Raw genomic sequence first — 25,600 nt, forward strand, 5'->3', positions numbered from 1 at the left:
AACTTCCAGAAACTTGTATTATCTATGATTTACCCGTAAGTAAGGGTGACAAACGCGCCGATTTTACAGAGATATCATTTTTCCTATTTCATTTAGTTCTTTGATACTTATACGGAAAAGAAGGAGAATTTTTGTGAAGAGGACTCGGTCAACATCGTGGTAAACGTTCTGAAAAATACCAACATGTGCTACAAACCTAACAAGACGATATTTCCTCTAAATATAACTTTGGCAATAAAACGTCTTTTCTTTTTTAATCTCTCCAAAATTTCCAAAAAATACCTTCATAAATAGTAGCTGCAAACTGCTGCTTGGTAAAATCTGTTCGAGGATACGGATTATTTAGAAAATGCAATATCTACTGAACTGTAGACGACGCACAAACAACTGCGTTCCTTGTAAACATGGAGAAAGGGATTGATATTCCTAATGTTACAGGCAGTTGCCTAAACGTAGTCAGCTGTCTTTAAATGCTTGTACTAATACGCTACGTAGGAATTAAGAGAGGAGCACAAACGAGCGAGGGTATAGAACTTCATCGTAGGTTTACGTCTTGCACTGGTGCATTTGCTGTAAAGAATGGGATTTTAGTTAAGACACGGTGTATCTTCCCAGCTCACTGTACACGAAGCAGAAGCAGAGCTCGAGACACATCGTTATCTGTACACGACGTCTAATGCACCCATATTCACACGCGTTTTCTTCAACAGGTGTTACAGATTTGGCAAGATGACTTGATGCATTAAGGTGGGGAGAGGTTGATTGCTGTGTTATGAGGTATCGTGGATCGGAATTTACGTGCAAGGATCTACACTAACGGCGGAAATATCGCCACTGCCTTTACAAGCTTCAAATGTCTACTACACAAATGGTCCTGCTCGTGTGGTTCTGAGTCTGTGGAAACGATGAGAGTGTCTCCTTACATTATTGGTGTGGTCACACTAGAAAGCTGCAAGTCTAAAGTTGTGGACGAGTCTATTATCTGTCCACCATACGGTTACATCTGAACGTTATGTGTGTGATCACGTAGGGAGTGTTAGCTGAGGAGACTTGTCGAGTAATTGACGATTTTTGCTAATTTCAAGTTTTCAGTGGCTACAGTACAAGGATTAATTCTATCATATGAAGTTGGTTTTTGTATGCGAATACCGTACACTTCATCATTTAACTACGTAGTGCTGTGAGAAAGGGCATCTATCTGTCATGTGACCATCGCTGACATTACGTCCAGCGTTAAAACTTTCGTCGATTCGACGGTCGGTAACATTATTGTTCCCCTGACGCCTGCAAAGATTATAGGCGACTGTGAGAATTTTGCCCAGGGCGCTGAACGAAGTTTTAACGAGTACGTCTGGTCAGTGATGCTACTGCTTTTTACCATTGATGAAGCCACAGATTCTCTTAAGTTGCATTTGGGAAAGAGCTGCACATACGCAGCGGCAGCTATATGGATCCGGTCTCAATTTAATCGCCTCCTTACAGTGTTCTTTTTGGAATGTCTATCTCTCGGTAGTTTTGAAGGGCACTGCTCTTTTTCCACCGTGCATATTTAGCATTCCAACTCAGACCGGCACGTGCTAATTGATTGGGATGCGAGAACAGTGCTGTTGACTACAAGAAGTAATTACTGTGCTCCTAGTAAGGAGATGCACCCCTCAGATTTGCGTAAATGGTGGTGAAGTATTTGGCGACATAGACCGCACAGTCTGCTACATCCCTTCGCCGCAGTAGTGTATCAACTGTTGCGCAGTCATCAGGTGGCGTCCCGTCGGTGAGGTCACGGCCGGTGCAGCAATGGCAGCGGGACCCGGTGGTAGAGGTTGCAGAAGCGGCAGTATTAGGTAGTTGGGTCGGTTCCGGAGAGGGACTGGCGTTCTTGTGGAGGCTGGGGGAGCGCCAGTCACAGGTAGTTGGGTCGGCTGCAGAGGCAGCACAACGAGCCGACGTTCTTGTAGAGGCTGGAGGAGCGGCGGCGCCGCTTGCGCGACCACTGGCCGCCCCCAGCGGCCCCGGCGCCGCCTCCGCTGCGGCTGCCTTCCGCCTCCTGGAGCGCCGAGTTCCGCTCTGCAACAGACACCGTTACTGCACAATAGCTCGTCACAGTGTAAGTCAAAGGCGAATTCAGAAAATATGTACCACGTTAAAGCTTAGTGCTACTCTGTTGGACAAAAACGCTGCATTAACAGATAAAATTAGCAGCCCCGGATCTACGGAATTTCCGAACCAGGGAAAAAGTTGACGGTGCTCTTATGCGTTTGAGATAGGACGTCATAATTAAAAAAAAAAAAAATTCAAAACTTTGTTCATTTTGTAGCGCACATCTTTCTGAAGAGTTTGATATATGAAATATGTATGTTCGTGGAAATGTAAGATATATAATCTGGTCTTCAGTGTGCCGAAGTGGAGTGCCACGCCACACAGCGTTCCTCTATCGCACGTCACTGTATTTCGCTCTGTGGAATTCAAAGATGTATACGTTGTAAGCAAGACATCAAAAATATACTCATGAGAGTGGAAATTATAATGTCCTGTGGTGCTTCCCTAGCTCCCAGTCGGCCGGTTTGACATCCTGCCTCAGTTTAAACAGAAACTTCACAATACTGGGTAGGATTATTTGTGAGCGGGATAATAAGAGCCGGCCAATTGGCCGAGCGGTTCTAGGCGCTTCAGTCTGGAACCGCGCGACCGCTACGGTCGCAGGTTCGAATCCTGCCTCGGGCATGGATGTGTGTGATGTCCTTAGGTTAGTTAGGTTTAAGTATTTCTAAGTTCTAGGGGACTGATAACCTCAGATGTTAAGTCCCATAGTGCTCAGAGCTATTTAAACCATTTTTGATAATAAAAACTCTTCAGAAAATTTGCAGTCTTTATTGTCTATTGGGTAATTACTTTCTCTTTTGTGTGGCATAAAATTAAATATAGCGAACATAAAAGCATTAAAGACAAGAGAAAAGCAAGACAGTACACATTTCTTCAATCCTTAGGTATCAGGATTTTTTCTCTCTAATCTTGTTACAGCTTTATGCCGCGTGGCTTCCTTTCTGCAAAAGAATCTATTATCTCATCGGGTTCGTCAAACGTTTTGCTACATGAAAAATCAAAATGTCGTCGTCTAATACTGAAAAAGCTGTTAATACGAATGATACCCAAGACTGGTGTGCTTGCTCGTCTTGATTACGTCTATTTTGTCACTGTCAGCTAGATAAAACGAAACAAGCCTTTTGTAGTATTACAACAATTGTAACACATACTAAAAAATTGTCATTTTTATCTATCTCGTTACATAAATAACTCGACAGAACATAATTCACGAAGTACCAATATCAAATGCCTATTAGGCCTACTACAAGCATAAAGTTTTATGTTAGGAAATAGTTTCACGTTTCCTTCATACACTTCAGTTTCTCAAGCAGAAGATCGAAAAGTAGTAGTAGTAATACTAAATTTTAATATAAATTTGGAATCGTTATATTCATCCATATTGTGTGCTGTCCCCGTTTCTTCCCCTTCCTCGTCCTTACCAACAATCTTATCACTAATTCTGTAACTATTTCAGCTATTGTCAAAACGTATTTCCCAGTTAACTTCAGTAACCCTACCAGAATCACAGGTTTACTTATCAAGCGTTTATTCTCCAGTTAAGCGTTATTATATGTTCGTACAACGCGTTTTCCGCGCTATTCCGGGAATAAAATTAAGCCGCTACAAAACGGGGATTGTTAAACTGGCTTCTAGTTGTGTACCGATCTGGCAAAAATTTTCTGTGAAACGTTCATTTTCTTGGATAACCGAGAATATAATATGTAATCTTTCTTACCTGTTATTCCTGTTAGTCGTTTATTTAAAAAAAATGTTTCAAATGGCTCTGGGCACTATGGGACTTAACATCTATGGTCATCGGTCCCCTAGAACTTAGAACTACTTAAACCTAACTAACCTAAGGACGTCACACAACACCCAGTCATCACGAGGCAGAGAAGTTTATTTCCACTCTGGTATAATTATAACAAGGCTTGTCATTCGCACACGCGATCAACCACATAAACAAACAACAATTGGCACCCACCCTCGCACCCACCCGTTCGGGTTTGTTCGACTCAGCTCGTATAGCCCCGTCCCATTTTGTCTGCGGGAAAGTTAATTTCTAGATGCGATGATGCTTCCTCTGGCAGAGACATCACGTACACTATTCACGCACTCAAAAATAAACTTATGATTCGTTTAGAAATCAACTTAGGATGTGTTCAAAAATGTTCAAAGACCAACAGCGATGCGTTTCAAAATCATATGAACAATGGATAAACCAAAGTGCGCTAGATGCTTGGCGCTTTGTGAAACTAGGTTTTTTGCTTCAAGAATATGAATTTGGCGCTCCCTGAAATTGCCGCTCGGGGCAGATACCAAGGTTTGCGCTCCCCCCCCCCCCTAAATCCGGGCCTGAATATTAGACAATCACTATGAAATAATTGCGACATTCTTGCCTACTCTTCTTCGGATCAATTCTTGCAATGCTTTTGACAGCAGGTGTGATTTAAGCATGAAGCAGTTTTTCAAACAGATTCCGGTCGTATGCAAAGAACACTACCAGAAAGACACAACAATATCTTCACTCCGCGATAACAATGGTGATGTTACTGATGGTAGTGCCACTAAAACGGACTTGCTAAATACGGATTCCCGAAATTCCTTCACCAAGGAAGACCAAGTAAATAATCCAGAATTCGAAGCAAGAACAACAGGTAAAAGTAGATATCCTCGGTGCAGCAAAGCAGCTTAAACCACTCAATAAAGACAAGGCATCAGATTGTATACCAGCCTCGTTCCTCTCATAGTATGCTGATGGAATAGCTCCATATTTAGCACTCATATACAACCGACCACCCATTGAAAGATCCATGCGTGAGGTCTAGATCATTGCAACAGTCACACCAATAGCCAAGAAAGGAGATAACAGTAAACCGCTGAATTACAGACCCAAAAGTCTAACGTCGGTTTGCAGTACGATTCTGGAACATATACTGTGTCTGAATATTATCAGTTATCTCGAAGAAACGACCTGTAGACAAGCAGCCAGCACGGATTCAAAAAATATTGTTCTTGTGAAACACAACTAGCTCTCTATTACCACGAAGTGCTATTGACAGTCGATGTCAAATTGATTCCATATTTTTAGGTTTCCAGAAGGTTTTTGACATCATGCATCACAAGCGACTTCTAAAAAAATTGCGTGCCTATGGATTATAGTCTCAGTTGTGCGACTGGGTTAGTGATTTCCTGTCATAAAGGCCACAGTTCGTAGTAACTGGCACAAAGTCATCGAGTAAAACAGAAGTAATATTTGGCATTCTCCAAGGAAGCGTTATAAGGCTTCTGTTGTTCTTGATGTACGTAAACGATGTAGGAAACAATCTGAGTAGCACTCTTACATTATTTGCAGATGATGCTGTCATTCACCGTCTCATAAAGTCATCAGATGATCAAACGAAATTGCAAAACGATTTAGACAAGCTATCTGTATGGTGCGAAAAGTGGCTAAATAATGAAAAGTGTGAAGTCTTCCACCTGATTACCAAAAGGAATCGACTAAATTTCGGTCATACGATAAATCACACAAATTTAAAGGCTGCTAATTTAACTCAGTACTTAGGGATTACAATTACCCATAACGTAAACTGGAACGATAATATATATGATGTTATGGGTAAAGCAAAACAAAGACTACGATTTAGTGGCAGAACTCTGGGAAAATGCAACAGGTCTACTAAAGAGACTGCCTACACTACGCTTGTATTTCCCCACCTGCAGAATTGTTGTACGGTGTGCGATCCGCATCAGACAGTATCGACGGAGGAAATCGAAAAATTTCAAAAAAGGGAAGCTCCTTTTGTACTATCACGAAATAGGGGAGAGAGCGCCACGGATATGATATGTGAATTGGGGTGCCAGTCATTAAAAGAAAGACGTGTTTCGTTGCGACAAGATCTTCTCATGAAATTTCAAACACTAACTTCCTTCTCAGAGTGTGAAAATATTTTGTTGGTGCTCACCTACATGGAAGGAATGATCATCATAGTAGTATAAAAGATTCAAATGTTAAAATGTGTGTGAATTCCTAAGGGACCAAACTGTTTAGGTCATCGGTCCCTAGACACTACCGAAACTAACCTATGCTAAGAACAACACATACACGCATGCCCGAGGGAGGACTCGAACCTCCGGCGGGAGGGGCCTCGCTGTCCGCGACATGACGCCTCAAACCGCCCGGCCACTCCGCGCGGCAATATAAAAGAAATCAGAGTCGCAGAGAAAGATTTAAGCGTTCGTTTTTCCCACGCGCTCCTAGAAAATGGAATGGTAGAGATGTAACTTGCAGGTGGTTCGATGAACCCTCTGTGAGGCATTTAATTGTGAATTGCAGAGTAATAATGTAGATGCAGATGTAACTGTAAGTAGGGTAAGCTCTGGACAGTTTTAGAATATTAATTCCCTAGTAGAGATGAACTGCGTATAATAAGCTGCTGCAATCTCCAGATTATTGTCTGTACTTAATGTATCAGAAAACTACTTGACATAGTGACCGTCTAGTGTCAAGTTCTGAACTTCTCTCAGCAAATACCAGGTGTTGAAACTAAGAGGAATAGAAACTTCTGATTTCTAATATTTTGTTTATTTTAAATCTACTACCCAGCTTTAGTTTTTGCACCAATTGGATTTTTAAGGGCTCAATTTAAGGTCTTTTGCAGAATTCGGTGCAGTGATGATCTATGTTTATTTAAAGAACTCGCTCGCATACGAATGGAGAGGTTAGGATCGTCATGAACAGATCGATTTACACTCTCCACAGATTCGCCCGTTCTTGATGACCTTGGTCGCTCGGATTTCGGTTTGGTCAGCGCTGAACCGGTCTCTTCGAACTTTGTGATTCATTAGATTGCAGGAATTGATTGGCTTATTGCTTTTCGTACGTGCAGTCCTGAAATAAGATTCAGGAAGGCTGAAGGTGTCTCTTCATACCGTTGCAAGGGCCTTAATAAGCATTACGTCATTGGAAAAATCCATTGACAGTTGTCCTGAGACACTCAGTATACTTTCTTAACATATAAGTACAGTACATCACAGTTAAAAGGAGAAAAATGTTATTGTAACAGTTGCTTGATTCATCTCTGTGACAGTCCCGATTCATGCGTACTGGCAAGAGTAAATAGAGACATGTGGTACCTAACTGTTATCTTTAACGTATTTTCTGTGTATTTGATAACAATAGCAATATGAATCGTAATTTTCTCCTTAAGTATGATAAAGAATGAACTAAGAACTTTACAGTTTCTACTAAAAAAAGAACAGTGTTATAAATTTTCAAATTTTTTGCCCCGATACACCCGAGCTTACCCTACAAAAGTGTTAGAACAACAAACAGAAAAATCAGTGTAATGATACGTGGCAGTGAAGTATTCGATCATACAGAATAACATTTATGTGAATTGTGATAATTTACATGGAGTAGAAACTAATAACCAGTACTTAAGTACTACATACGACATACTACCTGTGACGCATTGTTGATAAATGTTACTAAATATTATGATAATTGAAAAAAGACATCAGTTCCAAAATATGAGAATCTATCTGTGGATCGAAAAGGCTAGGAATATCACATATTGCACACGTTGTCAGCGTTCAATTTAGCAATGAGCCGTTAGCGGCGTGTGTGCTAACGTTTAACCATCCAGCTTGGCGGCCAGCGGTGAAGCGTCTGCAAGTGCAACGGATAAGCGCGGCAACTCCCCAGGGCCGACCGCAAAGTCGTACCCTCTACGAAGACTGGTGAGCTGCACGTGTCTGTTGTGTCTCATCGATACTATGAAGTGGCCAGAACTGACCACAGTGCTAAATTAGGGTACAGTGATCCTCTACCACCAGCGCTATGTTATACTAGTGATTCTATGTGGGAATCGCTTGTGGTGTGGAGTTCCTGCTCTTGGACTGTGGTGGTTATTTCGTAAGAAAAAATGTTGCTACAAGTCTGCTCAAGATCCAAACCCATCTGTCCCATTCTCACAAACCAAGTGCTCAGCAAAAAGGCCATTGTGATCCCGAAGGCCATTATGATCCAGGTGCAGATACTCATCGTGTTAGGCAAATGCCGGGATGGTTCCTTTCAAAGGGCACGGCCGACTTCCTTCCCCCTCCTTCCCTAATCCGATGAGACCGATGACCTCGCTGTCTGGTCTCCTTCCCCAAAACAACCAACCAACCAACTCATCGTGTTTCGGTTTGCCGCCCGAACTCCTTCCCTCTAAGAGCCTTAGTGTGTGTATATCCGAAGACGTTTCTGGTAGTGTCTCTATGGCTGTCGCCTAATTACATACTTTTTGCCTTTAATTTAAACGTCGATTTGCTGGAGGTGTTGACGTTCCCATAGTAACGCACTGGTGATCTTTTCCTTTAGGTGTTATCGAGTCGAAGTTCTTTTGCAGTCAAGAAGTCGAGTCAACTTGTATTGCTCAGAATCGATTCAAGATGCATTATCTTGATCCAGGCTTACAGGATTTCTATAATGGCCCTTCCCTTGTAGAATGTTCAACGTCGACTAACAATAATATCGATTAAAATAGTGATTGGTGATTAAAGGACCTCATTAAGGCCTCTGGCAGAAGTCTTAGAAGAGTACAGGCTTCGATATTGCATTAAGGGCGCCTGACATACTACGAAGAATGTCGAAGTAAGACAAGAAGCAGTCGGATACTACAATTGGGCGAATAACAATTCCGTGAACTGTGTCACACAGGCGCTTATGCACCAATTCTAATGATAGGTGAACTTCTGCTTATTGACGTTGGGCTGTTTTATCAGTGACCGAATGGTTCTAGGCGCTTCAGACCGGAACCGCGCTGCTGCTATGGTCGCAGGTTCGAATCCTGCCTCGGGCATGGATGTGTGTGCTGGTCTTAGGTTAGTTAGGTTTAAATAGTTCTAAGTCTAGGGGACTGATGACCACAAATGTTAAGTCCCATAGTGGTCAGAGCCATTTGTTTTCTCAGATTAGCCACGTTCTCTGCTTCATAGGGTTGATGGATGTCAGTGTGATCGGCAAAAAACATTAGAGAATGGACTGGGAAACAGGTTTTGGGGAAACACGAGATAGTTGGGCAGTTCTATCAGGAAAATTACATCTTGAAATTGTCTAGGGCAATGAAGTATATGGAATGTTCTGCTAACTGTTTCCATTGCCAATCAATCATCAGGTAACACTCGCTTCAGTGAATTGTAAACGTTTTCACGGGAGGGGGGCACATGGTTTGATCCGCAAATTCTATAGGTCGTAGTGCAGTTGAACATTTAGGACAGTGGTCATCAAACTTATTTCCTGAAGAGTCGATATTAACAATGTGTTGTGGCACCTCGGGCCGCATGTGTACTGATATCGTTAGGGACGATCAGAACATTTCCGTTTGAGGGCGTTGCTGCACCAAATATGCTACGTAGCGGGTATATAATCACCGACATGTAGCTAAGGGATTAGTGCGGTATTCGTTTGTTTCCGACGTGCGTACGGTAAATGCGGAAACGGGAAATATGGCGACGTTATTATCAAATGCGTCCAAACGGGACGAACGTGCTAGTACTCTTTTCTTGGCTGCCGAAGAACAAACACCGTAGACACACAGCTGAGAATGAAGAAGCGTGTGGGCACTACTTCTGCCGAAAACCACCATTGAGGAATGGTTTCGTGCCGGTTGCGATTTGACACAAGACGCCGGTCGGTAGAGGGCTTGACGCAGAAGCTGCGCCATGTGGGAGACACTCGAGCAGCCGCGTTATAATCCTGATCTCTCCCCACGCGATTATCACGCCTTTGGTCGCTTACAAAAGATCTTGAAGGATCGACGTTTTCTTTCGAACGAGCAGTTACGGATTTCGTGTATACCACATTTGAAGATAATCGTCTCTGTACCGCGCGTTCACGAAAGCAAATTACTTCCGTGTCAAAATTTATAACACAGTGGTTGATCGGTATGAATCTCACGTGCTCGTGAGTTGCCAGTGCTGGTAAACAGTACCACATTCCCCCTCTCACGCCCTCTAATCCCGCATTGGCCGCGCTAATTACCTTTCTGCCCCTGATACTAGCGGCCAACTTAGCTCACGGCCGAATTCACCAATGTCAATCAAAATGAGGAGGATTTTGAAACATTACTGCCTCTGCAAGTATTTCTGTTTGTTACAGTCCACGAAAAATATATTCTAAAGAAGCTCTTAACGTTAGTCGACGATTTTGGCTTAGGCTGTTACCTGTTACATGCATATTATAACAAAATACGTGGTCCGCACGAATATTTCATTCGGCCGCAGTTTGACGACCACAAGTTCGATCCCTCTCGTGTCATTCGTCAGATGTGAGATTTGCAGGGAAACCAGCGTCGACTGATGTGCAAACCACTGATCCATAGATGCATGGAGGCCTCTCAGCACGTGACTCTCTCGCATCTTCTCCAGATACTATACAGATAGAAAAACGTAACTAGCTTTATGACTCGAGCTCTGAAATAGGTCGGATCTTAGATAGTCCGCCTCTTCCTAGCGTAGAGAATGAAACGAAATAGAAGAAAAAAAAAGACAATGAAATAACGTGACTCAAAAATGCATTAATTAGTAAAGAACTTCTGTTGTGGATTTTAGGATTTGGATGTGTCACCATACCGACTGTTTGTTATAACTAAGTTAGAAGCTTAGTTTACTGCGGAAAAGAGTTACTGGAGTTCGTAAGAAACAAAGAACTGGGTCGGAATACGTGCCTGCGCCGTCAGAGAATCTTACGAGCAATTAGCTGTAGAAACAAATATATGTTCTCCACACTGCAACCATTTAGAAGTTACCGTAAGAGTAGCCGCGCATTGGAACTAAATGGAGCCAAAATGAAAGAGAGGACGCCAGTTAGTCTTACTCAGTGTTCGTATCTCTATTTTCACTGTTGTAGGCGAGTTATTGCAGAGGTTATGTCATTTACTGAATGAATGATAACAAATGTAATGTGTTTGAAAATAAAAGTTAGTCCTTTTTGAACGTTAAACACACTAACAAAAGAGACATTCAATGGTGTTTCTGTTCGAAGAACGAAGTTGGGTACGCTCTTTGAGTGTTCACTATTAGGAGAATTAAAGTTGCTCAATAAGTGACTTAATATTTTTTCTTGCTGTTTATACGAAAAAGTGGCTATTTTACAGGGATCAGTTGCGGAATTCGTTGCTACGTCAGCTTAAAATCTAACAAATCAAGGTTACGAGACTGGTAAGCAAGTGTGCTGGCCGCACTGCTGGCAGCGCTCAGGTCAGGCAGCACGAGACGCCAGCAGGCGCACCAGAGGGATGCAGCCTGTGTCCTCGGTAGCTAATTATTTGTCTTCTGTAGTGATATTTACAAATACAATTAAAACAATTACATCCCTCGTTTGCGAAAATGAAGTCTTTTGACCTAGGTTTCGGCCACTTTTAAGAGTGCCTTCATCAGAAATAAAATCATTTAAAATGGGCATGTCACGTATAAAATAAAAATGAAGCGATAACACTTTAGTCACAAAATATTAAAATAGAAAGCATAGAAGGCAGGCCACTAAGGGCTGCGCCACACGTCGAGCTGCGGTAGCATCAGAGTTATATTTTGTGACTAAAGTGTTATCGCTTCATATTTATTTTATACGTGACACGCCAGTTTTAAATGTTTTATATCTGACGAAGACACTCTTAGACGTGGCCGAAGCCTAGGTCAAAAAGACTTCATTTTCCAGACCGAGGGCTGTAATCGTTTTAATTTTACATTGTAATGGTCGCTGACAACGCAGCCACGTTTAAAGCTTTATGATATATACAGTTTTTGTTGTAACCTTAAAGTATACATAGAAGTGCTTCTCAATTCTTATTTGAAAGTACGTTATTACAAACTGAAATTAAATTTACAAATGTTTTAGACATGAAGTCGGAAACCTGTCACCTTTGTTTACATATTTTTTCTTAAAATATTTCTAGCGTGTCTAATGTATCTGGCTCATTAGCGTCACTTACTGCAGCAGGAGCTGTAGAGGTGCTATTAAGGCCTGAAAGTAGGTTTTGAGAGAAACTTACATAGCCCAGATACTAAACGTGCTTAGTGTGTGGCGTAAAGCTCTGGTGGCTGGAATGGAGCATCAGGAACAGGCTCCGAGGAAATTGAGGATTGTTAATTTTCACGATCACCAGCCAGACAGAGTCCAGAAAATGCGTTATTGTGGCTCAAATGGCTCTGAGCACTATGGGACTTAACATCTGAGGTTATCAGTCCCCTAGAACTTAGAACTACTTAAACCTAACTAACCTAAGTGATGTGTCGACAGAAGTGCCGACACAGTGTTATTTTGAGGGGGCCGATATGCACGCTATAAGCTCACGCAGAATATGTTGAAGTCTGAAACAGGACGCTCAATGAATGCTATAAAGAAAAGTACGTTGCTTTTGGAATACTTAACTTTAATCCATCTTTGTTGTATACATCGTTCTTGTTGAGACATGCTTTAGACGATAATTATCAATTGCTAGTTAAGGCTAATGGCGCCTTGCTAGGTCGTAGCCATGGACTTAGCTGAAGGCTATTCTAACTATCTGCTCTGCAAAGGAGCGAGGCTTCGTCAGTGTAGTCGCTAGCTACGTCGTCCGTACAACTGGGGCGAGTGCTAGTCCGTATCTCGAGACCTGCCTTGTGGTGGCGCTCGGTCTGCGATCCCTGACAGTGGCGACACGCGGGTCCGACATGTACTAATGGACCGCGGCCGATTTAAGCTACCACCTAGCAAGTGTGGTGTCTGGCGGTGACACCACACTAAGGACATCACACACATCCATGCCTGAGGCAGGATTCGAACCTGCGACCGTAGCAGTGGCGCGGTTCCGGTATTGTAAGTAGTTTGAATGCGATTATGATGAGGAGAGTCTTATTCTTCGAACTGAGTTTCATTTATGACCCTCGTAATTCCCAATAGATTTTTTTTTTTGTTTTTCAGTTCGTGTTTTGAATAGTTCTGAGTGTCCCAAGTTGCTGATCTCATCTGAATCTCGCAGACAAAAGACTCGGTGTGAAAACCAGCCATAGCGCCTACGTGGGAGGATAAAACTAGGTACGGGTGAGAGGCAGGTAGCGCTTGGCAGGTCTGCGGGAGCGGCCGTGTTCCAGATGCAGGGCAGCCTGGCTGGCATGCCTAGGTGCGGGAGGCTCCATTGCGTTCCATGCTTCCGTCTGGCGTCTCTGTCAGCAGATCTGCCGTGGCACCCCACAGCGGTAGGGCCCTTAGAGTCGTTCCATAAGACGCGGAGGGAAGCTCATGAAAGACAATTGGAAGGCTTACATGCACTTTCACACGTTTCCCAGAGCAATCGGTACTCAGACGGCACCTGCACGCTGGCGAGTAACCTGATCACTATAAGGTTAAAACCCTGATTCTAGGTTTCACTCTCTTCAAATGACGACAACAGGTGAGGGGTTCATTGTGTGCAGCAGCTACAAGACTGCAACAGATCCGATTATACACTCCTGGAAATTGAAATAAGAACACCTTGAATTCATTGTCCCAGGAAGGGGAAACTTTATTGACACATTCCTGGGGTCAGATACATCACATGATCACACTGACAGAACCACAGGCACATAGACACAGGCAACAGAACATGCACAACGTCGGCACTAGTACAGTGTATATCCACCTTTCGCAGCAATGCAGGCTGCTATTCTCCCATGGAGACGATCGTAGAGATGCTGGATGTAGTCCTGTGGAACGGCTTGCCATGCCATTTCCACCTGGCGCCTCAGTTGGACCAGCGTTCGTGCTGGACGTGCAGACCGCGTGAGACAACGCTTCATCCAGTCCCAAACATGCTCAATGGGGGACAGATCCGGAGATCTTGCTGGCCAGGGTAGTTGACTTACATCTTCTAGGGCACGTTGGGTGGCACGGGATACATGCGGACGTGCATTGTCCTGTTGGAACAGCAAGTTCCCTTGCCGGTCTAGGAATGGTAGAACGATGGGTTCGATGACGGTTTGGATGTACCGTGCACTATTCAGTGTCCCCTCGACGATCACCAGTGGTGTATGGCCAGTGTAGGAGATCGCTCCCCACACCATGATGCCGGGTGTTGGCCCTGTGTGCCTCGGTCGTATGCAGTCCTGATTGTGGCGCTCACCTGAACGGCGCCAAACACGCATACGACCATCATTGGCACCAAGGCAGAAGCGACTCTCATCGCTGAAGACGACACGTCTCCATTCGTCCCTCCATTCACGCCTGTCGCGACACCACTGGAGGCGGGCTGCACGATGTTGGGGCGTGAGCGGAAGACGGCCTAACGGTGTGCGGGACCGTAGCCCAGCTTCATGGAGACGGTTGCGAATGGTCCTCGCCGATACCCCAGGAGCAACAGTGTCCCTAATTTGCTGGGAAGTGGCGGTGCGGTCCCCTACGGCACTGCGTAGGATCCTACGGTCTTGGCGTGCATCCGTGCGTCGCTGCGGTCCGGTCCCAGGTCGACGGGCACGTGCACCTTCCGCCGATCACTGGCGACTACATCGATGTACTGTGGAGACCTCACGCCCCACGTGTTGAGCAGTTCCGCGGTACGTCCACCCGGCCTCCCGCATGCCCACTATACGCCCTCGCTCAAAGTCCGTCAACTGCACATACGGTTCACGTCCACGCTGTCGCGGCATGCTACCAGTGTTAAAGACTGCGATGGAGCTCCGTATGCCACGGCAAACTGGCTGACACTGACGGCGGCGGTGCACAAATGCTGCGCAGCTAGCGCCATTCGACGGCCAACACCGCGGTTCCTGGTGTGTCCGCTGTGCCGTGCGTGTGATCATTGCTTGTACAGCCCTCTCGCAGTGTCCGGAGCAAGTATGGTGGGTCTGACACACCGGTGTCAATGTGTTCTTTTTTCCATTTCCAGGAGTGTATATTAGGTTGAGGTAACTCTGAATGAAACCGCCCTGTCGGAATGTGTAGTGAATGATCGGAAATTCTCCATTTATAGAACAGTGTATGAAAAATTAGATGCTGTGCGTCTGCCAATGCCACATTACACTGAAGCGCCAAAGAAACTGGTATAGGTATGCGCATTCAAATACAGCTTTCAAATACAAGCAGAATACGGCGCTGCAACGCCTACATAAGACAAGTGTCAGGCCCAGTTGTTAGATCGGTTACTGCTGCTACAATGACTGGTCAGCAAGATTTAAGTGAGTTTGAACGTTGTGTTGTAGACGGCGCACGAGCGATGGGACACATCATCTCCGAGGTAGCGATGAAGTGGGGATTTTCCCGTACCGCCTTTTCAAGAGTGTACCATGAATAACAGGCATTCGGTAAAACATCTTGGACATCGCTACGCCCGGAAAAAGATACTGCAAGAACGGGACCAATGATGACTCAAGAGAATCGTTCAACATGACAGAAGTGCAAACCTTCCGCAGATTGCTGCAGATTTCAATGATGGTCCATCAACAAGTGTCAACGTGCGAGCCATTCAGACAAATATAATCGGAGTGGGCTTTCGGAACTAAATGCCGACTCGTGTACCCTTGATGACTCCACGACACAAAGCTCTACGCCTATTCTGGGCCCCGTCGGCACTGACATTGGACTGTTGCCGACTGGAAACATTTCGCCTAGTGGGACGAGTCTCGTTTCAAATTGTATCGAGCGGATGGACGCGTATGGGTATGGAGACAAGCTCATGAATCCATGGACCCTGCATGTCAACAGGGTACTGTTCATGCTGGTGAAGGCTCTGTAATGGTGTGGGACGTGTGCAGCTGGAGTGATATGGGACCCCTGATACGTTTAGATACGACTCTGACATGTGACACGTACTTAAGCATCCTGTGTGATCACCTGCATCTATTATGTCCATAGCGCATTCCGACGGACTCGGGCAATTTCAGTAGGACAATGCGACACTCCAGACGTCCATTATTGCTACGGCGTGCTCCAGGAACACTCTTCTGAGTTTAAACACTTTCGCTGGCCACTAAATTCCCTAGAAATGTACATTATTGAGGATGTCTGCGATGTCTTGCAACTTGCTGTTCAGAAGAAATCAAATGGCTCTGAGCACTATGGGACTTAACATCTGTGGTCATCAGTCCCCTAGAACTTAGAACTACTTAAACCTAACTAACCTAAGGACATCACACACATCCATGCCCGAAGCAGGATTCGAACCTGAGACCGTAGCGGTCACGCGGTTCCAGACTGAAGCGCCTAGAACCGCACGGCTGTTCAGAAGAGATTCCCACCGCGCGTACTCTTACCGATTTATGGACAGCCCTGTAGGATTCATGATGTTACTTCCCTCCAGCACTACTTCAGACATTAGTCAAGTCCATACCACGTCGTGTTGCGACAATCCTACGTGCTCGCGGGAGCCCTATACGATATTAGGACGGTGTACCATTTCTTTAGCTCTTCAGTGAATTTTAACGGGACAGTGCGGGAGATTCATCAGGGTACTTGGACTCTGATTAATGAACCTCAAAAGTAGCTTACACATTGCATGTGATGAAGTAAAACCTCTACAGTGCAACGGACTTAAAGAAATATGAAGCTGATGGTTGTCTTCCTTCGCTATAAACAATTCACATCTCATTGCATTTGTTTTCTGGGATGCTCTGCCGCTGAAATTAGCCTTTCATTCCTGAAGGAAATGTGGTTATTAGGCGCGCGAATATAGTCTTTGCTAAGGTTAAAGCAGGAAAATCAGCCTGATATAACAACAAAAATTCTCCATCGCTAGAAGCATCTCTTAAAGAGTTCTAAGAAGCGTATAATCACAGCACAGAGTATGAGTTCGCTCAGTAGTACAATGTGTGCCTTGCCTCCAGCATCTCTGACTTTCGCTGCACGGGCCTAACGAATACGGCGTAGTACGTGCAACTACTTTCACGGGCGGCGTTAAATAATGCGACGCCTGACCCCACAGCCGTAATGAAATTGCAGGCAGCGCACTGGAGTCTGGAGGAGATGGCGCCAGCAAGCACTTGCACTGCAGATAACAGCATCTGCTACCCAAGCTGAATTTTTTTCGTTATGACTCCAGAATAAGATTGCAAGAAATTATTTGCACTGGAAAAAGCTCCAAGAATATTTCAGAGGAAAACAGTGTAATAAATATATTTTGATGATTCCGCCAAGAGAATAACATAGTTCCTTGTATTTATCTCTTTACCCTGGGATATTTCGATTATGTTACTCCACCGTCTGTCGCTTTCCCTTTATTTCACTGAACAATACATTTTGTTGTTCGCGTTGTAGTCTGCCTTTTGCACTATAGACCTATTTTAGTTTTATTTACGTTGGTGGTAGTACTTTCAACGTTGTCACGAATCTAGGAGCTGCACTGACGAAAACGCGCCGTTTGACATGTTTATGGCAGAGTCATCTGTCCTGTCGAGTAAAATAAACGCATTTTTTGATGGTGTAACACCATCGAAATATGTATCGGTGAAGAGAGAGGGGAAAAAGAGAGTACTTTGTTCAAGGTGCTATCATCTAAAAATACTTATTGTTCAGCGAACAGAGGAACAAATAGTGAGTTTTGCTAAATAAAAACCACTCAAGACAAAGCCAGTATCTTTTCCCCATTTTAGAATTTACAATCTGAGCGACAGTGAAGGGAGAAATATCAAATGTAAACTATGTGGAGTCAAGATGGTCAAGATGTTACGGCCTTTTTTATGGGAACTACCTGATTTAAAGCCACACGAACACCACGAAAATCTGCGAGGTAGAGGCAAGACAGGAATTTAACCTGGTTGCTCTCAATACGAATAGATTATTTGAATGCTATGTTTTCACTCCATCAGAAATAAGCAAAGGTATTGTTTATGGAGTAGTTGCGGTAAATTATGATTGTATTCCGCCTATTAGACGTAAAAGTTATTTGTAATCAGCTCTGATTTTCATAGAACACTGAATGTGTAACACCACTGTTCATAGTAACGTAATGAGCCTTACGGGCAACGCAGAAGTCTGACTCTGTTGTCCTGGGCAAGATCTTTATGCATGTCGCTCGCCTTTCAGTGACCCGTTCTGAAATGACGGTGTACCACTAGATAAGACGGAAAGAAGAAAGAGACTGAAGCAGGACGCCGCATAGTTAACGTACTTCCCCCGGATTAAATCTGAAGACTGCCATGCTTAATCTTCCCATCAAATAGACATATCAGTGTAATCAGGGCCACAAGGCATCACACTATGAGGAACTGTGAAGAGATCTGGATGTTAACTTGGAACGTTCGCAGGTAATACACACGTCAAAAAAAGTTTTACACCATCCCGGTCCCCAGAACTTCTGGAGATAGACGTTGACTGTGGATATTGTATCACAGGCACAGTCCCTTTGACTGTTCACAGATGTCACTAAACCCGTCCATAGATAGAAACAACCATGCATGAGCCGCGCCTAATAGACGGAGGAGGTCCGACAGCCTATCTGTTCCAGTCATTCCACCGGGAAGGAGGTACACGGCTCGTGTTGTCTGTTGTTCATCCATGCCTAGACAGTCAATACCGTAGTTCGATCGCGTCCGCATTGTTACTTTGTGCCAAGAAGGGCTCTCAACAAGAGAAGTGTCCAGTTGTCTCGGAGTGAACCAAAGCTATGTTGTTCGGACATGGAGGAGATACAGAGAGACAGGGACTGTCGATGACATGCCTCGCTCAGGCTGCCCATGGGCTACTACTGCAGAGGATGACCGCTACCTACCGCTAGGAACCCTGTCAGCAACGCGACCATGTTGAATAATGCTTTTCGTGCACGCGCAGGACGTCATGTTAAGACTCAAAACTGTGCGCAGTAGGCTGCATGATGGGCAACTTCACTCCCGACGTCCGTTGCGAGGTCCATCTTTCCAACCACGATACCACACAGAGCGGTATAACATGGCGAATGAACCGCTCAGGATTGGCATCTCGTTCTCGTCACCGATGAGTGTCGCATATGCCTTCAACCAGACAATTGTCGGAGACGTGTTTGGAGGCAACCCGGTCAGGCTGAACGCCTTAGACACACTGTGCAGCAAGGTGGAGGTTCCCTGCTGTTTTGGGGTGGCATTATGTTGGGCCAACGTACGCCGCTGGTGGTCATGGAAGGAGTCGTAACGGCTTTACAATACGTGAATGCCATCCTCCGACCGATAGTGCAACCATATCGGCAGGTATTGGCGAGGCATTCGTCTTCATGTACGACAATTCGCGCCCCCATCGTGCACGTCTTGTGAATGACTTCCTTCAGGAAAACTACATCGTTCGAATGCAGTGGCCAGCATGTTCTCCTGACATGAACCCTATTGTACATGCCTGAGATAGATTGAAAAGGGCTGTTGCTGGAAGACGTGAGCCACCAACCACTCTGAGGGATCCACGCCGAATCGCCGTTGAGGAGTGGGACAATCTGAACCAACAGTGCCTTGATGAGCTTGTTAATAGTATGCCACGACGAATACAGGCATGCATCAATACAAGAGGACGTGCTACTGGGTATTAGAGGTGCTGGTGCGTACAGAAATCTGGACCACCACCTCTGAAGGTCTCACTGCATGGCGGTACAACATGGAATGTGTGGTTTTCATGAGCAATAAAAGGGCGTAAATGATGTTTATGTTGATCCCTCCTCCAATTTTCTGTACAGGTTCCAGAACTCTCGGAACCGAGGTGACGCAAAACTTTTTTTTGATGTCTGCATGAACAGGAAGCTTACGCCAACGTTATTCTGCCTCGCTAACCAAATAGTGATGATTATCCGCCAAGTGCGTCTGTATTAGCTATCTCGGATACGTGAAACGCCAACGGAACATAGGGAGCATGGGAAATACCGGATGCGTTGCTGTGCAGCTGCGCTGATTACTTACCCTACTCTCTGTTTGAACGATATCGTGTATTCAGATCAGTTATTTCAGCTTGTTGCTCATACAAATGAATTAAGCATCTGTGTTATCATCAGTTTCAACACGCTATGTATGACTTAGCTGTACATTTTGATTATTCTCGTTGAAAAAATTGCAAGTCGGTTGGGTTGTAAATGTCTGTGTTCTTACTTTACCACGACTGAGCTGCAATAGTAACAGAGGAGCGAGATATGTTTCATCAAGTGTGTTAGAGTGGAAACAAGGCGCTACATTCAACTGTCTTATACACGAGCAACTGTACAATACAGCAAAATAATTGTGCAAAAATTTGAAATACGAACACATTGGCGTCCCAGAAAGACAACTGTACATTGTTGAACACTACGAGAGATGTGCAATAATTAATAATTAAATGACAAAGTACATTATAGTAGTTTTCAATAGGTCTCCACAGTGCTCTATATTCGGATTTCGAATTGTAGGCGTCTGGGCGTGCCGGCCAAAGATTGTCGTCCTTCGTTTCTTCGTTAACAACAACTTTTCAGCAAAGAAGTATAACTAGTAAAGAAAATAAACTGCTCTTCGACTATATGGCCACATCGCTCTACATTGACGGAAATGTGATGTGTTACGCCATGAAGCTACTAAACTGGTACGCCAGTATTTCCTTGTCAGTGGGTCATACTGATTAAAATTTAATCATTAAGGAAGTTTATTTTCTGACATATTGTGGAATGGAAGGATGCGACCTTATAAATTTTCACACAATAATTTATACGTCAAGATTGTCTAATAACTACAAACATTCACATTACCGGCTTCAGCGTATTATTGCTACTTTTAGACATGATAAAAATCCACAGTGTATAAACTCTAGTTGTATGCATACATAAGGAAAAACGCATATAAATATGTCAACACAATATGGCTCAACACGTCACTTGGTAAAAGCTCTCTCTTATCGTGTCATGGCATGGTGCATATTTTATTAATATATTTTTATTTCATTCCTTTTTCATGACGTTTATCATTCATATAACTACAGTCTACACTCGCAAACCCGCTAACGCTCCACAACCTCACCCTCCCCCCCCCCCCTCCCCCCCGCTTTCACCACTCTGTCCTCTCTCTGACCTTGGGCCTTGTTTATTGCAATTGCAAACGAAACCTTGATTGGAAACTGAAGTCGGTTGAAATGACTGGGTAAATTGGTTGGGATCGTTGGTATACATGGTATGAGAGAGATCTTAGCTGCTGCTGGATCTGTGGCGATAGTAGCTCCAAGGACAGTGTTTGGCTGTTTTTATCTGTGAATTGATAGGATTACAGTTTCGGACAGTTAAGATTCTGTAGTAGTATTCTAATCATAAGCCGATAAGCCATAAATACGACTTTCTTGTTTCCTGTTACAACCGACGGCGAGGATGAAAACAAAACAGAACATTGTTGCATATACATAATGAGAAAGGGCGTGTATGGGGAGATGTAGTTAAAACTACCTGCAAGAAAGAAAACGAAAGCATTTTCTTTTTCGCAGTCGATTTTAACAGGAAACCTTTATATTAGACCATGACCGTCTGAATGTGTTTCTTTGATCAATTTGAAATTAATTGGTTAGGTACTTATCGCGATATGTTGTAAAAAATTTTCCCTTTTATATATAGCGTTTATATTTGGTATTATATACGTTAATATAAATATAACCCATGTCCGTCTGCATGTGCAATACAGGATCGTGTAAAACTGTGTAGTAAATAGTGATGGGTTAAACTGCGATTTTCCGATATCAGTGATTTCTGTGAATGCTACTTTTCAGTATCTGTGATTCTTAACTGCGATTTGTCGCAGTTAAGAGTCGCAGTTAAGGAACCTAGGTCGTGTATCCCTCCGCCACTGCTATTTCTGCTACTTCCGCGATTTCTGCGACTTCTGCTACTTCTGCGACTTCTGCGATTTCTGCGACTTCTGCTACTTCTGCGATTTCTGCTACTTCTGCGATTTCTGTGACTTCTGCGATTTCTGTGACTCACCACCGTATGAAAAAGTTGCATCTGTGCACACAGAAAATTGCATCTCAACAAGCCTGTCATTGGTAAGTATGTTTTACGTGTTTTCTTCCGTTGGCTTTAATTTTGTATTAAAGAAACAACTGTGAAAATATTAATAGTGTAATTAATATGTAAGTAGCCATACAGTACCGTAATAGTTCATGTTTAGAAAATTAATTCTAACATATTGTTATGTTCACAGGTACCTGAACTACATTTCAGTCACTCAGTAAAGTGATATCTAAAAATATCATTGTCAACAGATCTGGAGAAATTGCCACTGCGTCTTTAGACCGTTTTCGTCAGACGAGGGGTTACTTTCTAAGTGTTTCGATAGACTTAATTACTTCAGTGAGATCGTTATTGCAAATGTGAAATATACCCCATTGAGTGGCTTTCTTTACAGCAAATATTAGCTATCTACTCTGTCAATTATATTGCTTGTAATTAGTGACAGCAAAAATTGTTTAATAATCCTTGTGTTTTCGCAGATATAGTTCTGACTCTGATTATTGGTTGGTGTATGTATCTATCCACATCAGGGCTGTTGAGAGAGACTCGTGAAGATTCAAGACAGCCCTTAGAGGATTTGCAGTTTAAAAGTAAAATAATTGTGAAATAAGTGTGCAGATGAGTGATTAAAATGTGTTTTATTGAAGTTGTTGTGCGGTTTTAAAGGAATAATAAATGTTAAATACACTGAGTGAATAATGAAAATCTCATTTTCCACATGTTAAGCCGTCATATACCCGTAATTTTCGCCACTTATTTATTCGTAAACACTTGTTGGAGCATGTCATGCCGCCCCCCCCCCCCTCCCCCTTTCTTCACAATCTTCGTGTGACACTGACCTGTAACATATCCCGAAGTCTACAATATGCATTTTGAGGCTGTTGATATGAAAGTGGGAAGTACAGATCTTCCAGTTAAATCAGGAATAGCTTAAGTGCATTACTTGAAAGTAACACAGGGAAAGCTTACTTATGTAGGTGGTAGTAGTGTCGGCAAAAAGGTCTTGTGTGTGAAGTTGCCATGTAGAACATCAGGTGTAAACCTTTCTCCCTAGTCTTGAACTGTGTCGGAACAAAAGTGAGGCATTCATATGACTCAATAATACTGTTTTCATTTCACTACTCTTATACAGATGTCTGAGTTCTGCTGTGTAAACATTGCAAAGTCCTGTAGGCATGTGGAATATTAACCAAAACTGCCATATTGGAAGCAGAACCAAACACATTTGTTACGTTACTTGATATTCTCAGGAGAAAAAGGCAATGTTGCTTCTTATTAATATAATCCATTCAGAGTCACAGCAGTGTTTGACCAACCATAACTGATGCTGAATGTGCATGTCGTCATATAATATGAACGGCTTATTTCAATAGTGGTACAAGTCCATTACCTCCACATTTCTGTCTATAATGCTTCTGAAATTAATGATCCAAACAAACATAAATTAAGGTTCATCTCTAGCAAGAAGCCATATGCTTGAATATTTCTGGTATCTCAACTGCAGATTTTTCAGCGCTCATTTAACTTTACGACTCTGTATCTCAAAATGAACAAAAATGGACTTGTTCCACTATTAAAATAAGCCCTTCATATGCACACACAGCACATCGATCTCGTGAGGCACAAGGCTCTCATAAGGAAGTACGTACGTCGGTCAACAGATGGCACTAGGAAAAGTATGTTAACTGCGCTTTTTAGTTGCTACTTGCGACTCTTAGTTGCGATTTGTCACAGAAATCGCAGTTTGACTCGGTAGCGAATAGCGTAGTATGAACTTTGCTCAACAGATGGCAGTGCTAACTGCGCTTTTTAGTTGCTACTTGCGACTCTTAGTTGCGACTTGTCACGGAAATCGCAGTTTCACTCGATAGCGTGTCGCAGAGATGAGCGTAGTACGAACTTTGGCCTACAGATGACAGTGCTAACTGCGCTTTTTAGTTTCTACTTGCGACTCTTAGTTGCGACTTGTCACGGAAATCGCAGTTTCACTCGATAGCATGTCGCAGAGATGAGCGTAGTACGAACTTTGGCCTACAGATGGCAGTGCTAACTGCGCTTTTTAGTTGCTACTTGCGACTCTTAGTTGCGACTTGTCACGGAAATCGCAGTTTCAGTCGATAGCGTGTCGCAGAGATGAGCGTAGTACGAACTTTGGCCTACAGATGGCAGTGCTAACTGCGCTTTTTAGTTGCTACTTGCGACTCTTAGTTGCGACTTGTCACGGAAATCGCAATTGGACTCGATAGCGTGTCGCAGAGACGAGCGTAGTACGAACTTTGGCCTACAGATGGCAATGTTAACTGCGCTTTTTAGTTGCTACTTGCGACTTCTAGCCGCGACTTGTCACTGAAATCGCAGAAAGGAGTATGGAATTCGGCGAACAGATGGCTCACGGCGTTGAATGTGAAATGCTACTTGCGACTGCTAACTGTGACTGAAATCGCAGTTAGATTTTGTAAAGTTGTTATTGTGATATCTGTGACTTCTCAATCACTGTGATTTCTAACAGAAACGCGATTTCCTGCCCACCACTAGTAGTAAATGACCTACAACTTTTCGAGATTTTAAATAACGTTTCCCACAGGCGCAACAAAATGTCTTAAACAAGTAAGCTTTCGGCCTAAAGGCCTTCTTCCGAATCAGACAACATACAGACACACATTCACGCAAACGCAACTCACACACACATGACCAGTGTCTCTGGCTGTCGAGGCCAGGAGAGTTGCTTTTGAATATAGAGACCCTTACCTCTCGTACGCCTGCTGTCATTGTGTGGGGAATTGTTGAATACTGTGACGGGACTGATTAGTTGACTGTTGAAGGGAGGCTGAATCCTATCAAGTAGGTGACAAGTATGGTAAACCCTGTTGTCATACTCTTCATGACGAGGGCAGATTCCAGCAGGATATTACGAAACCCCCAAACTGCAGGTCACACCAAAAAAATTGGATCGTTGACTGGTCTACTCGGTCTCCCGATTTGTCTCCCACGGAGCAAGTCTGGGTTGTGATGGGAAGACATGTACTGCAGCCACGACAAGAAATTCTAGAACATGACATTTGGAATTGTTTCCTTCTATGCCACACTAAACACAAAGGTGTATTCGTGCCCTTAGGTGTCACGGCTGTACCGATGTGGGTAATGGACAATTCTAAACTGAATGAATGTGTTGAAGATCTCCAGAAATTTGATAACTACCAGACCGGTCCTTCATAGAATAAGGCTTGAGATTTCGCCAGTGCGTTATTTCAGAGGTCCTAGATTTCTAGAGAAGAACAAAACTAGTGCAAAGAACTCTGACATTTTTTCAGTACGTTTCAACACTGATATGTGATCCGGAGATTGACAGCCTGATCAGAAAATTAAGTCTGCGTTATTTTATTTATGCCTGTGAAAGCCATAGCGAAAAGGAGGTTCATGATACTAATGATGCCCACTGATTATTGCTCAGCATTAAAGTGGCGAGTAATTTGTGGCTCTGTGGCCTTTCTATTCGTTGTTAGAATGCGCGGTAGTTGGTACCGATCCCCGTTATCAACAGACACGTTGATATCCTTGTTATGGCTGCGCGTTAAAATCTCAATGACAAACGAAGTCCTCTGTGTAGTTTCACA

At 43.6% G+C, this 25,600-nt stretch overlaps 1 protein-coding gene across 1 annotated transcript in view; it reads right to left on the reverse strand.

Moving 5' to 3' along the window:
* Positions 1-1,750: 1,750 nt before the first annotated feature.
* Positions 1,751-25,600, reverse strand: part of LOC126484897 (uncharacterized) — a 162,018-nt gene continuing 138,168 nt past the window's right edge. The window contains exon 5 of the mRNA XM_050108496.1: positions 1,751-2,064. Within this exon, the coding sequence (XP_049964453.1) occupies positions 1,901-2,064 (164 nt within the window). The 3' untranslated portion in view covers positions 1,751-1,900. The remainder of the gene's footprint in view (positions 2,065-25,600) is intronic.

This window comes from Schistocerca serialis, chromosome 6, assembly GCF_023864345.2.
Source record: "Schistocerca serialis cubense isolate TAMUIC-IGC-003099 chromosome 6, iqSchSeri2.2, whole genome shotgun sequence".
NCBI classification, from domain to species: Eukaryota; Metazoa; Arthropoda; class Insecta; order Orthoptera; family Acrididae; genus Schistocerca; species Schistocerca serialis.